At 52.2% G+C, this 13,383-nt stretch overlaps 1 protein-coding gene across 4 annotated transcripts in view; it reads right to left on the minus strand.

Moving 5' to 3' along the window:
* The window catches only part of LOC140428420 (collagen alpha-1(XIV) chain-like), a 295,003-nt gene that overhangs the window by 236,160 nt on the left and 45,460 nt on the right, over positions 1-13,383 (minus strand). For all 4 annotated transcript variants that reach the window (XM_072514848.1, XM_072514846.1, XM_072514847.1 and 1 more), the window contains exons 5-6: positions 12,783-12,938; positions 11,832-12,029 (exon numbers count right to left, since the gene is read on the minus strand). In XM_072514848.1, the coding sequence (XP_072370949.1) occupies positions 11,832-12,029; positions 12,783-12,938 (354 nt within the window). The remainder of the gene's footprint in view (positions 1-11,831; positions 12,030-12,782; positions 12,939-13,383) is intronic.

Below are 13,383 nucleotides of genomic sequence, written 5' to 3' on the forward strand. Positions count from 1 at the left end.
GTGAGGGAGACGCGGACAAGGGACTGGCCCAGAAAAGGAGATGGCTAGTCGGGGGGTGGGGGGGGGGAAAGAGAGAGAGTCCCTCCAATCCGGCTGATAACGTGGAACGCGAGGGGCCTGAATGGGCCGGTGAAGCGGGCTCGAGTGTTCGCGCACTTGAAGGGACTGAAGGTAGACGTGGCTATGCTCCAAGAGACACACCTGAAGGTGGCGGACCAGGTCAAGTTAAGAAAGGGATGGGTAGGACAGGTATTTCACTCGGGATTGGACGCAAAAAATAGAGGGGTGGCAATTCTGGTGGGAAAGCATGTGTCATTTGAGACCAAGACTATCGTAGCGGATAATGGAGGGAGATATGTGATGGTGAGTGGTAGGTTGCAAGGGACGTGGGTGGTGTTGGTAAATGTATACGCCCCGAACTGGGATGATGCGGGATTTATGAAGCGCATGTTGGGGCGCTTTCCGGACCTGGAGGTAGGAGGACTGATAATGGGAGGGGACTTCAATACGGTGCTGGACCCAGCACTGGACCGCTCCAGATCAAGGACGGGAAGGAGGGCGGCGGCGGCCAAGGTACTTAGGGGGTTTATGGATCAGATGGGGGGAGTGGACCCATGGAGGTTTGCAAGACCGCAGGCCAGGGAATTCTCTTTTTTCTCCCACGTGCATAAGGCTTACTCCCGGATAGATTTCTTTGTTCAGGGCAGGGCGCTCATCCCGAGAGTGGAGGGGACGGGGTATTCGGCCATAGCCGTTTCGGACCATGCCCCGCACTGGGTGGAACTGGAGCTGGGAGAGGAGAGGGACCAACGCCCACTGTGGCGGCTGGATGTGGGACTGCTGGCCGATGAGGTGGTGTGTGGGAAGGTGAGGGGGTGTATTGAAAGGTACTTGGAGGCCAATGACAACGGGGAGGTGCGAGTGGGGGTGGTATGGGAGGCGCTGAAGGCGGTGATCAGGGGAGAGCTGATCTCCATCAGGGCTCATAGGGAGAAGACAGAGGGAATGGAAAGGGAGAGGTTAGTGGGGGAGATCTTGCGAGCCCCTGCCGGCTCGCACCGCCCACTAAGAACTGTATAAATATGCATGACCTCCAGTACCCTGCCAGTTCACCAGCTGTAGCAGGAGGCCACGCATCTGACTGTAATAAAGCCACAGTTGTACCCAACTTTAATCTTTGTGCAATTGATCGTGCATCAATTTATTACAGTCAGATTTTCCACAGAATGGATATCAGAATTAAGCCCGATCGCCTGCAGCTGGATCCGCACTCGCCCGATGCCAGAAAAGACGTTACTCACTGGCTAGCATGGTTTGAGGCCTACATCAACGCTGCGGATCCCGCGCCAACGGAGGCTCAGAAGATAAACGTCTGTTCTCCAGACTGAGCTCCAGCGTGTTCCCGTTGATCCAAGACGCCACAAATTACACAAAAGCAATGGAACTCCTTAAGGAACACTATGCGTAGAAGGCAAACACGCTCTTCGCCAGGCATGTACTCGCCACTCGCTCGCAACTACCTGGTGAGTCCATCGAAGACTTCTGGCGGGCCCTAATTCCACTCGTCCGGGACTGTGACTGTCAGGCCGTTACGGCCGCCGAACACGCTAACCTCCTCATGCATGATGCTTTTGTGACGGGGATTGCATCGGACCGCATCCGAGAACGATTACTGGAAGGGGCCACGTTCGAACTGGCAGAGACGAAAACCTTGGCGCTCTCCATGATGGTCGCATCCCAGAATGTGCAATCGTATCCCTCCCGCCGTGCTGCCCACCCTTCTGCCCCTTCCTACCCCTCCTGGACCCCGCCGACGACCTCCTCAGCTGGGGCCCTGCCTTCCCAAAATGCCTGCGCTGCACGCCGATCCGCGCATCCCGGGGGTCCCCGCTGCTACTTCTGCGGTCAGCAGAAGCACCCCCGCCAACACTGCCCGGCCCGCAGTGCCTTTTGTAAAGCTTGCAGTAAAAAGAGCCACTTTGCGGCTGTGTGCCAGGCCTGCGCAGTCACTGCGATCGCGCCCACTATCGCCCCCTCCCCCACGCCAGACGCACAATGGGAGCCGCCATCTTCTCCTCCCGGGGCCATGTGTGACCAATGGGCGCCGCCATCTCGTCCCCCATCGGCCACGTGCGCCCCATGGGGGCCGTCATTTTGTCCCGACCCCGCAACGTGCGCACCATGGGCGCCGCCGTCTTGTCCCCCACAGGGTCTCCGGACATCCCGAGATCGGAACCACACTCGCTCGCCACCCGAAGCATCCGATGGCTACCCGCAGCACGCCTCGATGACGCTGGACCAATCTCGCCCGCACAACCTGGCCACCGCGTCGACGACGGTGAAAAATCAACAGACACGCGACCTCGTGCCTGCTGAACTCCGGGAGCACCGAAAGCTTCGTTCACCCAGATACAGTAAGGCGCTGCTCCCTCGCCAATCAAAGGATCTCCCTAGCCTCCAGATCCCACTCCGTCCCGACCCGAGGCTTCTGTACAGTCACCCTCACTGTCCAGGGCGTAGAATTTAGTAACTTCTGCCTCTGTGTCCTTCCTAACCTCTGCGCTGCACTCCTGTTGGGCCTGGACTCCAGTGCAACATCCAGAGCCTCACCCTCAAATTCGGCGGGCCCCTACCCCCCCTCGGTCTTCCAAAGGGAGATGGACCGAATGGTCGACCAGTACAGTTTGCGGGCCACCTTTCTGTACTTAGATAATGTCACCATTTGCGGCCATGACCAGCAGGACCACGATGCCAACCTCGATAAATTCCTTCGCACTGCCACTCTTCTCAACCTGACCTATAACAAAGAGAAGTGTGTGTTCAGCACGACCCGGTTAGCCATTCTCGGCTATGTTGTCCAAAACGGACTTCTCGGGCCCGACCCCGACCGCATGTGCCCCCTCATGGAGCTTCCCCTCCCCCACTGCCCCAAGGCCCTCAAACGCTGCCGGTGGTTCTTTTCCTATTACGCCCAGTGGGTCCCAAACTATGCGGACATGGCCCGCCCACTCATTCAGTCCACCCTATTCCCCCTCGTGGCCGAGGCACAACACGCTTTCGCCCGCATCAGAGCAGACATCGCCAAGGCCGGGATGCGAGCAGTGGACAAGTCACTGCCTTTCCAAGTAGAAAGCGACGCTTCAGACGTCGCCCTTGCCGCCACTCTAAACCAGGCAGGCAGACCCGTGGCATTCTTTTCCCGCACCCTTCATGCCTCTGAAATTCGACACTCATCCATCGAAAAGGAGGCCCAAGCTATCGTTGAAGCTGTGCGGCATTGGAGGCATTACCAGGTCGGTAAAAGGTTCACTCTCCTTACGGACCAACGGTCGGTAGCCTTCATGTTCAATCACACACAGCGGGGCAAGATCAAAAATGATAAAATCTTGCGGTGGAGAATCGAGCTCTCCACCTATAATTACGAGATTTTGTATCGCCCCAGTAAACTCAACGAGCCCCCAGATGCCCTTTCTCGAGGTACATGTGCCAGCGCACAAGTGGACCAACTCCGGGCCCTACACGACAGCCTTTGTCACCCGGGGGTCACTCGATTGTACCATCTGGTCAAAGCTCGCAATCTGCCCTACTCCGTCGAGGAAGTAAGGACAGTCACCAGGGACTGCCAGGTCTGTGCGGAGTGCAAGCCGTACTTCTACCGGCCAGACCGTGCGCACCTGGTGAAGGCTTCCCACCCTTTGAACGCCTCAGCGTGGATTTCAAAGGGCCCCTCCCCTCCACCGACCGGAACACGTACATTCTCAGTGTGGTCGATAAGTGCTCCAGATTCCCCTTCGCCATCCCATGCCCCGATATGACGTCTGCCACTGTCATCAAGGCCCTCAGCAACATATTTGCTCTGTTCGGTTTCCCCACCTACATCCACAGTGACGGGGATCCTCATTCATGAGCGATGATATGCGTCAGTTCCTGCTCAGCAGGGGTATAGCCTCCAGCAGGACGACCAGCTACAACCCCCGGGGGAATGGGCAAGTAGAACGGGAGAATGGGACGGTTTGGAGGGCCATCCAGCTGGCCCTACGGTCCAGGAACCTCCCAGCCTCTTGCTGGCAGGAAGTCCTCCCGGACGCTCTACACTCCATCCGGTCACTATTGTGCACCGCCACTAATAACACACCCCATGAACTTCCCCAGGAAGTCCACATCCGGGGTGTCGCTCCCAACTTGGCTCGCAGCTCCAGGACCGGTCCTTCTCCGTAGGCACGTCCGACTCCACAAGGTGGACTCCTTGGTGGACAGGGTTCACCTGCTCCATGCCAACCCTCAATATGCCTACGTTGAGTTCCCCGACGGCCACCAAGATACTGTCTCACTCAGTGACCTGGCACCGTCAGGTTCCACCCCAACACCCCCCCCCCCACCCATGCACCCCCCCCCCCCACCCACTGCGCCGCCAATATTGACCCCACCAGACCACCCCACCCCACCCTTTTCCGCACAAGAGGACGAAGACGACTTCGGCACGCTCCCGGAGTTCCCCGATGACTGGCCAGCATCAGCACCGCCACCACCGCCATCGGTGCCACCTCCACCACCGCCAGCACCGACCTCGCCGCCACCATTACGCTGCTCCAAACAAAGCATCAAAGCACCGGACCGGCTGAACCTTTGACGGACTCCGGACCGTCGACATGGACTTTTTTCTTTTCCTACCACTGTACATAATTGCACTATTTGTATATAGTTTCACGTCACCCCCGCTGGACTCATTTTTAACAGGGGATGAATGTGGTGAACCACTGTATTAGGGGATGTAAGGCAGGACCTGCACTACAGGTTCGCCGGTGGCCGCTGCCAGCTCGCTCCACCCACTAAGAACTGTATAAATATGCATGACCTCCAGTGCCCTGCCATTTTGCCAGCTGCAGCAGGAGGCCACGCATCTGACTGTAATAAAGCCACAGTTGTACCCAACTTTAGTCTTTGTGCAATTGATCGTGCATCACTCCACGCCTCAGAAATCCGCCATTCCTCCGTCGAGAAGGAGGCCCGAGCTATCGTCAAAGCTGTGCGGCGTTGGAGGCATTACCTGGTCGGCAGGAGATTTACTGTCCTCACTGACCAACGGTCGGTAGCCTTTGACAATGCACAGCGGGGCAAAATTAAGAATGATAAGATCTTACGGTGGAGGATCAAGCTCTCCACCTATAATTACGTGATCTTGTATCGTCCTGGGAAGCTCAATGAGCCTCCTGATGCCCTGTCCCCTGGCACTTGTGCCAGTGTATAAGTTGACTGACTCCGGACCCTCCACGACAACCTCTGCCACCCGGGGTTCACCCCGTTCTTCCACTTTGTTAAAACCCGCAATCTGCCCTACTCCATCGAGGACGTCAGGGCCGTAACCAGTAACTGCCAAATCTGCGCAGAGTGCAAGCTGCACTTCTACAGGCCAGAGAAAGTGCACCAGGTGAAGGCTTCCCGCCCCTTTGAACGCCTCAGCGTGGATTTCAAAGGGCCCCTTCCTCCACCGACCGCTACACGTATTTCTTAAACATGATTGATGAGTACTCCCGGTTCCCTTTCGCCATCCCCTGTCCCGACATGAGAGCTGCCCCGTCATTAAAGCCCTCCACGGCATCTTTACCCTGTTCGGTTTCCCCGCCTACATCCATAGCGATAGGGGGTCCTCCTTCATGAGTGACGAGCTGCGTCAATTCCTGCTCAGCAAGGGCATTGCCTCCAGCAGGACGACAAGTTACAACCCCCGGGGAAACAGGCAGGTGGAGAGGGAGAACGGGACGGTCTGGAAGGCCGTCCTACTGGCCATACGGCCCAAGAATCTCCCAGTGTCCCGATGGCAGGAGGTCCTCCCCGATGCACTTCACTCCATCCGATCACTACTGTGCACTACTACCAACGAAACACCTCATAAATGTCTCCTTGCCTTCCCTAGGAAGTCCTCCTCGGAGACCTCGCTCCCAACATGGCTGGCAGCCCCGGACCCATCCTACTCCGCGTACGGGCCCACAAGTCGGACCCACTGGTCGAGAGGGTACATCTCCTCCATGCTAACACCCAGTACACCTATATGGTGCACCCCGACGGCCGACAAGACACGGTCTCCCTCCGGGATCTGGTCCCCGCTGGATCCCCCTCCCGCCCCCCCATCACCAACCCCAACCATTTTTTCACCGGCGCGCACCACCACAGCCCCCTTCCCAGGAGGATCCGTCCTCCCACTGGACCCATCCGGATGCGATGAAGCTGAAGACGACACGCTCCCAGAGCCACGGATGCCCGAGCCGACGCCAGCATCACCGCCGGGACTGCGACGATCGCCGAGGACGACCAGGACCCCCGACCGGCTGATAGTTTCATTGTAAAATGAACTTGTAAATAATTGTCTGTAAATATGTGTATTGGATGTAAAGGCACCGAAGGGTACTGCTATAACCTGCACCACTGTAAAAGCAAGGCCCCCGCCGGACTCTTTTTAAACAAGGGGTGAATGTGGTAGGCTACACTAGGGGTGTTGCGGTACCTAGGTGGGATGTACCTTATACTGTCGTATGAGTGGTGGAACCTGCCTGCTGGTTCCGCCCAGCAGGCGGAGCATAAGAGTCTGTGTTTCACCCACAGCAGTCATTCTGTACCAGAGCTGCTGGGGTAACTACTTGTTCATTAAAGCCTTCAATTGGACTACAATCTCGCTTCAGTAGTGATTGATCGTGCATCACCAGGTTGCCACACAGTAGGTTATTTAACTAGTTGTCAGAGTTTATTGCAGAGTTGTTTTTGATTCACAGACTAAGATGGAAAAGAGGAAAATCTCCCAAGTGCCTCTGATGGTGTCACCACATAATCATGTGACATGCTATACAGAAGGGCATTGGTTACAATGCATAAAATAACAAGCCATATTGATCTTAATTGTTCATTTAAATATGGCAAGCAAACTGCCAATTCCGGCACCCACATTATGGGGATGAGTGTGGGGGGGTGGACTGGAACGTGGTGGGATTGGTCACATCAATCGAACCAAATCTCTCTCCACCTGCCCGTTTCCCCGGGGGTTGTAACTGGTCGTCCTGCTGAAGGCAATGCCCTTGCTGAGCCAGAGAGTTTGACTTCAACTGTGCAAAAGCTAAATCTCCAATAGCACAGTGTACTATTTTTCAACTTTTGAATTTCTCACTTCCTCTGCTCAACTTAAAGGTATATGTCCATTAAACATCCATGGATCAAAATCACAACGACAAAGTAAAAGAAATGGGAAATAAAGGAATCACCGGGAAGGGCTCTTCGATGGTAAAGATTAGAAATAAGGTGTAGTTTTCAGTGAGTTTAATTTAATATTTCTGTGTAAGGATGGGTAAACCTAAAGTTATATTCATACTGGACCAAGGTCTGGTGGCTGTGCAGACTCACTGGGCCGAATGGCCTCCTTCTGCACTGTCGGGATTCTATGGGTTGTTTCAGTTCCAACTGTGCTTCTTTTGTGCTTAGACAGTGTTAAAGTGTAAAACATCAATAAGCTTCCAGAAGCATAAAGTTGTTGCTGAGCAACTAGGGACCCTATTTAAGGTAGAAAGGCTTTTTGAATTTAGTTTTAGCTGAATTTGTTTGCAGTTGGAGATAGGACACCAGGGAGTGATCATCTCACTACTCTGCCAGAAGAAAGGCTGGACAGGGGACTGCAAATGACAGACGGAAAGGACCAGATGCAATCTAGATAATCAGGTAATTGGGACAGAAAGAATGTCTTAGGAAGACTGAAGTTAAGTGAACAGAGACCTTGGGCGGGTTTCTCCATCTCGGAATGCGTTCCCTGATGGGACGGAGAATCCCTGCTGGTGGCCTGAACATGTTCCATGCCACGTGCCAGTAGGAGCATGTAAATAAATACATCTGCCCTCCCATGATTGTCCGGTCCCCATGGCCGGGAAACACATACGCGGTTCACTTGTGGTCTCTACAATCATGGCCCTGGTGTGGTGGACATCTCAATGTCGAGCAGCACTTGCTCAGCCAATCCCAGCCAGCTCGCAACAATGGCGCCCAAGAGACCGGCCCCAAGATTCGCGGACGCAGAGCTGGGGAGTCTGCTAGATGCTGTGGAGGCCAGGAGGGATGACCTGTTCCCTCAAGGGTCCCTCCCTAACGTACCCAAACCCTCACAGCCCAGGACTCTGGACTTACCAGGAGGGATGGCCATAGGGCAGCCAGTGCTGCCTGGGTTGAGGTGGCGGCGGCAGTGAGCGCCGGGAGTGTGATCAGGAGGACTGGCCTCCAGTGCAGGAAAAAGGTCAATGAGCTACACCGGGCAGCACGAGTGAGTAGACACCAACACCTCCCCAACCCACACCCACCTAGAACAGGGAGGATCCACCCCCCAAGCAAGAGGGTAGCCAGGGAAAGGGTTGGCCCACTGAAGGATAGGCAAGGGAATCTATGTGTGGAGCCAGAGGAAATGGGCGAGGTACTAAATGAATACTTTGCATCAGTATTCACCAAAGAAAAGGAATTGGTGGATGTTGAGTCTGGAGCAGGGGGTGTAGATTGCCTGGGTCACATTGTGATCCAAAAAGACGAGGTGTTGGGCGTCTTAAAAAATATTAAGGTAGATAAGTCCCCAGGGCCTGATGGGATCTACCCAAGAATACTGAAGGAGGCTGGAGAGGAAATTGCTGAGGCCTTGACAGAAATCTTTGGATCCTCGCTGTCTTCAGGGGATGTCCCGGAGGACTGGAGAATAGCCAATGTTGTTCCTCTGTTTAAGAAGGGTAGCAAGGATAATCCTGAGAACTACAGGCCGGTGAGCCTTACTTCAGTGGTAGGGAAATTACTGGAGAGAATTCTTCGAGACAGGATCTACTCCCATTTGGAAGCAAATGGACGTATTAGTGAGAGGCAGCATGGTTTTGTGAAGGGGAGGTCGTGTCTCACTAACTTGATGGAGTTTTTCAAGGAGGTCACAAAGATGATTGATGCAGGTAGGGCAGTGTATGTTGTCTATATGGACTTCAGTAAGGCCTTTGACAAGGTCCCTCATGGTAGACTAGTACAAAAGGTGAAGTCACACGGGAACAGGGGTGAGCTGGCAAGTTGGATACAGAACTGGCTAGGTCATAGAAGGCAGAGAGTAGCAATGAAAGGATGCTTTTCTAATTGGAGGGCTGTGACCAGTGGTGTTCCACAGGGATCAGTGCTGGGACCTTTGCTGTTTGTAGTATATATAAATGATTTGGAGGAAAATGTAACTGGTCTGATTAGTAAGTTTGCAGACGACACAAAGGTTGGTGGAATTGCGGATAGCGATGAGGACTGTCAGAGGATACAGCAGGATTTAGATTGTTTGGAGACTTGGGCGGTGAGATGGCAGATGGAGTTTAATCCGGACAAATGTGAGGTAATGCATTTTGGAAGGTCTAATGCAGGTAGGGAATATACAGTGAATGGTAGAACCCTCAAGAGTATTGAAAGTCAGAGAGATCTAGGAGTACAGGTCCACAGGTCACTGAAAGGGGCAACACAGGTGGAAAAGGTAGTCAAGAAGGCATACGGCATGCTTGCCTTCATTGGCCGGGGCATTGAGTATAAGAATTGGCAAGTCATGTTGCAGCTGTATAGAACCTTAGTTAGGCCACACTTGGAGTATAGTGTTCAATTCTGGGTGCCACAATACCAGAAGGATGTGGAGGCTTTAGAGAGGGTGCAGAAGAGATTTACCAGAATGTTGCCTGGTATGGAGGGCATTAGCTCTGAGGAGCGGTTGAATAAACTCGGTTTGTTCTCACTGGAACGAAGGAGGTTGAGGGGCGACCTGATAGAGGTCTACAAAGTTATGAGGGGCATAGACAGAGTGGATAGTCAGAGGCTTTTCCCCGGGGTAGAGGGGTCAATTACTAGGGGGCATAGGTTTAAGGTGAGAGGGGCAAGGTTTAGAGTAGATGTACGAGGCAAGTTTTTTTACACAGAGGGTAGTGGGTGCCTGGAACTCGCTACCGGAGGAGGTGGTGGAAGCAGGGACGATAGTGACATTTAAGGGGCATCTTGACAAATACATGCATAGGATGGGAATAGAGGGATACGGACCCAGGAAGTGTAGAAGATTGTAGTTTGGTCGGGCAGCATGGTCGGCACGGGCTTGGAGGGCCGAAGGGCCTGTTCCTGTGCTGTACATGTCTTTGTTCTTTGTTCTCCATACGACCCCCAAGCCTCCCTCCACCCCCTCCCTCTTCAAACCCCCCAACCCTTCCTTCACACACACACCCTCCCACTACTGTGCACCACACGTGTGGCTAACAATGCCCGCTCTGTGTCTCCTCAGGAAAAGCTCTCCCATAATTGCCAGGAGAGCCCAGACTGGCGGCGGGGTGCCAGACATTAGAATCCTCACCACTTTCGAGGACCGTGCCCTGGAGGTGACCGGCGTGGCCGAGGACAGAGCGGTCACCCTCATAGAGGCTGGCAGATGTCCCAGAGGTGTGGAGCCACCGGGCTCCACCCAGAGGACCTGTAAGCGTGAGTAGTGATTGCCTTACTGACTGATCCATCCCTCCCACTGACCACATGTCCATTCTCCAGCAGGTCCTCCAGCCGATGGCGCCAGTCCATCCCGGGCGACATCTTCTCCTACCTCCCAGGAGAACTCGGAGGAGAGCCCCGAGGATGCCACCATAATAGTCGCATCACGGCTGTCATTCCCACCCTCCACCAGTGCAGATACACACACCTCAGTGGGAAATGTTAGTAGCCGGGCTTCTGGGGCACAATCTGGTGAGCACCACACTGCTACTGATATACATCACATGGAGGCAGGAACCCCCAGGCGAGATAGCAGTCGGAGGTCTGCTGGATCCCAGGGTTCAGCTGGGCACCAGCCTGATGCTGAGTCTGTGGAAGAAGTCATCCCGGAGCTGATGGAAAAGTTAGGGTGCGGCCTTTAATTCATTGAAATAGTTATCTGCTGTTATGGGCAGGGAGCTTTGCCAGCTCACTATCCTGCCTTTGGGAAAATAGCCCGGGACAAGATGAAGCCAGGAAACACAGGCACAAAGTTCTACAACCATCCATCTGGGCCACTCCATTCAATCCAAATTACAGATCTAGAAAAAATAATTTTATGCTTCAGCATTTTCCTTGCTAAGTTTCACATCACCTCCATTAACTAATGTGAATGGAGAGAAGATAATGCAGGCATACACTTCTCCATGCCCCAGTCCCATCTCTTCATCACGTAAAGCTCCAAGACTGGTTTTGATCAATCATAATTCAACTAAATTTTACAACACACATTTAAGTGCAAAGGTTGCAAAACAGCAAAAGCTTGGAAATCTCTTGTAGCGCTTCAGAAGTTGCCTCCAGAGTTTCTGGTGTCTTGCTAATCAGCATGTAAGTCTTAAAGTTTTATCGTGATAAATTGAAGGAACGCAGTGCCCAAACAAAGCGACATAAAGTGAAGCAGAGGTGCCTACAGGGTCACAACTGCAGCTATGTTGAGATGCATGTATCCAAATTGAGCCAATACCCCTAACCCAACAACAGTCTGCACAGCTAATGATGCACAGCTAATACTTTTGCATGGCTTACCCCTGCCCATTCCCACTCCCTCCAACCACGGGTAAAATATCAGAAGGGGCTGGATGAGGCCCCGAAGAGGCTATTAATTGTAACACTTCCTGTGCCATCTCTGTCGAGGGTAGGAAGGAATGCAGAGGAAAGGCCACCCACTGAACTTTATGTACGTCCCCGTCTTCAAACCTACCAGCAAGAGAGTGTAAAATCCAGGTCATACTATATAAATCTATATTGTTGTATGCTATACATTTCAGCTTGAACAATGTTAAATTTATACAGGAATTCCTCACCCGTGGCTGGAAATTCTTCAGGCACACGTTCTTCCTTTCCTTTTTCTGGTCCCATTTTTCTTTTCTTTTTAGGCAAAGCCTGAGTTGTGTTTATCAGCTGTGACGTTCTTCCACTTTCATTGACAGTGATGCTCAATTTCTGCTTCTTTTTATTCGCTGACATCTTATCGGCTGATTTCCTTCGTTCTGAACCCTTCACTGCAATCATTCAAAGGAACTAAGACTGGCATCTATTCTGAACAGAACGTGATCTTTTGTCCCAATCCCCAAATGGAAATGTATTTAGTGTAAAATACCTGGTTGGACATCTGCCAAGTAGGATGAGGTATGATCGTGCACCTTATCCTGTGTCCTTGTTGCCAGATGCATGGCATTTGCATAACCTGAGTTGCAATTGAGGGGGGGGGGGGGGGGGGGGGGAGAGGAGAGAGTCACTGGGGCACAGAGGGGTTGGCAATGGGTCATTGAGATTTATGTGGCATCAGAAGTATCCATATTTTTCCTACCACACAAATATTTCACGATACCAGGCTACAGCGGCAGCCTTCACGCATCACTGGTTAAGCCGCTCACTGCCAGATACCGAGGTGTGGAATGCGAGTAGTACATTGGCACCTCTAATTTGTCTTTGGTCCTGTGTAAGTAATGGACGTCCAACCAGCAGATTACCATTACATTTTTGGCTGTCACAGCAGCACCTTAACTGTCCATTCGGAGGCCCAACCAAAATGGCAGCAGATGGGAACTCGCTGAGACAGGACATAAGTGAATCATTGTGATATTTAAAGCAAGATTGCCCCACATAGTCAAAGATGCACAAAAACATCTCTCCCCCCACCCCCAATTTGTGCTGGCAGAGTGGGCTGAATGGTATATTCTTGCTCCTTTATTCTTACACAATTTTCTTCTGTTGCATTTTTGTTCCGTACAGAGGATATTTTGTCACCTTACCTCTTTTTGTCTCTATCTGTTGTGGCTCTGTTGAATTGCTTGTGGGGTCACTAAAATCTAGTCGAGTGCCATTCTCTCCTCCTGTTCCTGCAATCCTCTGTTTGTCTTGCTTACGTTTGGAAACTTTTTTTAAATGTTGCTCTTTCAGGACATTTACTGAAATGAAAAACATAATGTGCATTACAGTAAAATAAGATGAGTGAAAGAAACACCTCTTCATATTCACCCAAGAGCTCACCCAATTTACAACAAAATCCATTATTGTGAATATCAAACTATGAACAGAATGGAGTATTGTTTTTCTTAATGTTCTTACATACAACGTGAGAATCATTGGAAAGTCTTGCATTTATTGCCAATCACTAATTGCCCTTAAGAAATTGGTGATGGGCCCTTTCTTTGAAGCAGTTCTCATGGTATAGGAATGCCATTGTACTGTTGTGGAGTATACTCCAGGCTTTTGAACTAGCGACAGTAAGCAAAAGCGAAACATTTCCAAATCAGAATGGTGTGTGGCATGGGGGGGAAAACTTACAGGTAATGGTTTTCCCTTGCATCTGTTGCCCTTACTTTTCTAGATATAGAGGTTTTGTTGAAGTAA

The sequence above is a fragment of the Scyliorhinus torazame genome, chromosome 8 (genome assembly GCF_047496885.1).
Source record: "Scyliorhinus torazame isolate Kashiwa2021f chromosome 8, sScyTor2.1, whole genome shotgun sequence".
Lineage (NCBI taxonomy): Eukaryota > Metazoa > Chordata > Chondrichthyes > Carcharhiniformes > Scyliorhinidae > Scyliorhinus > Scyliorhinus torazame.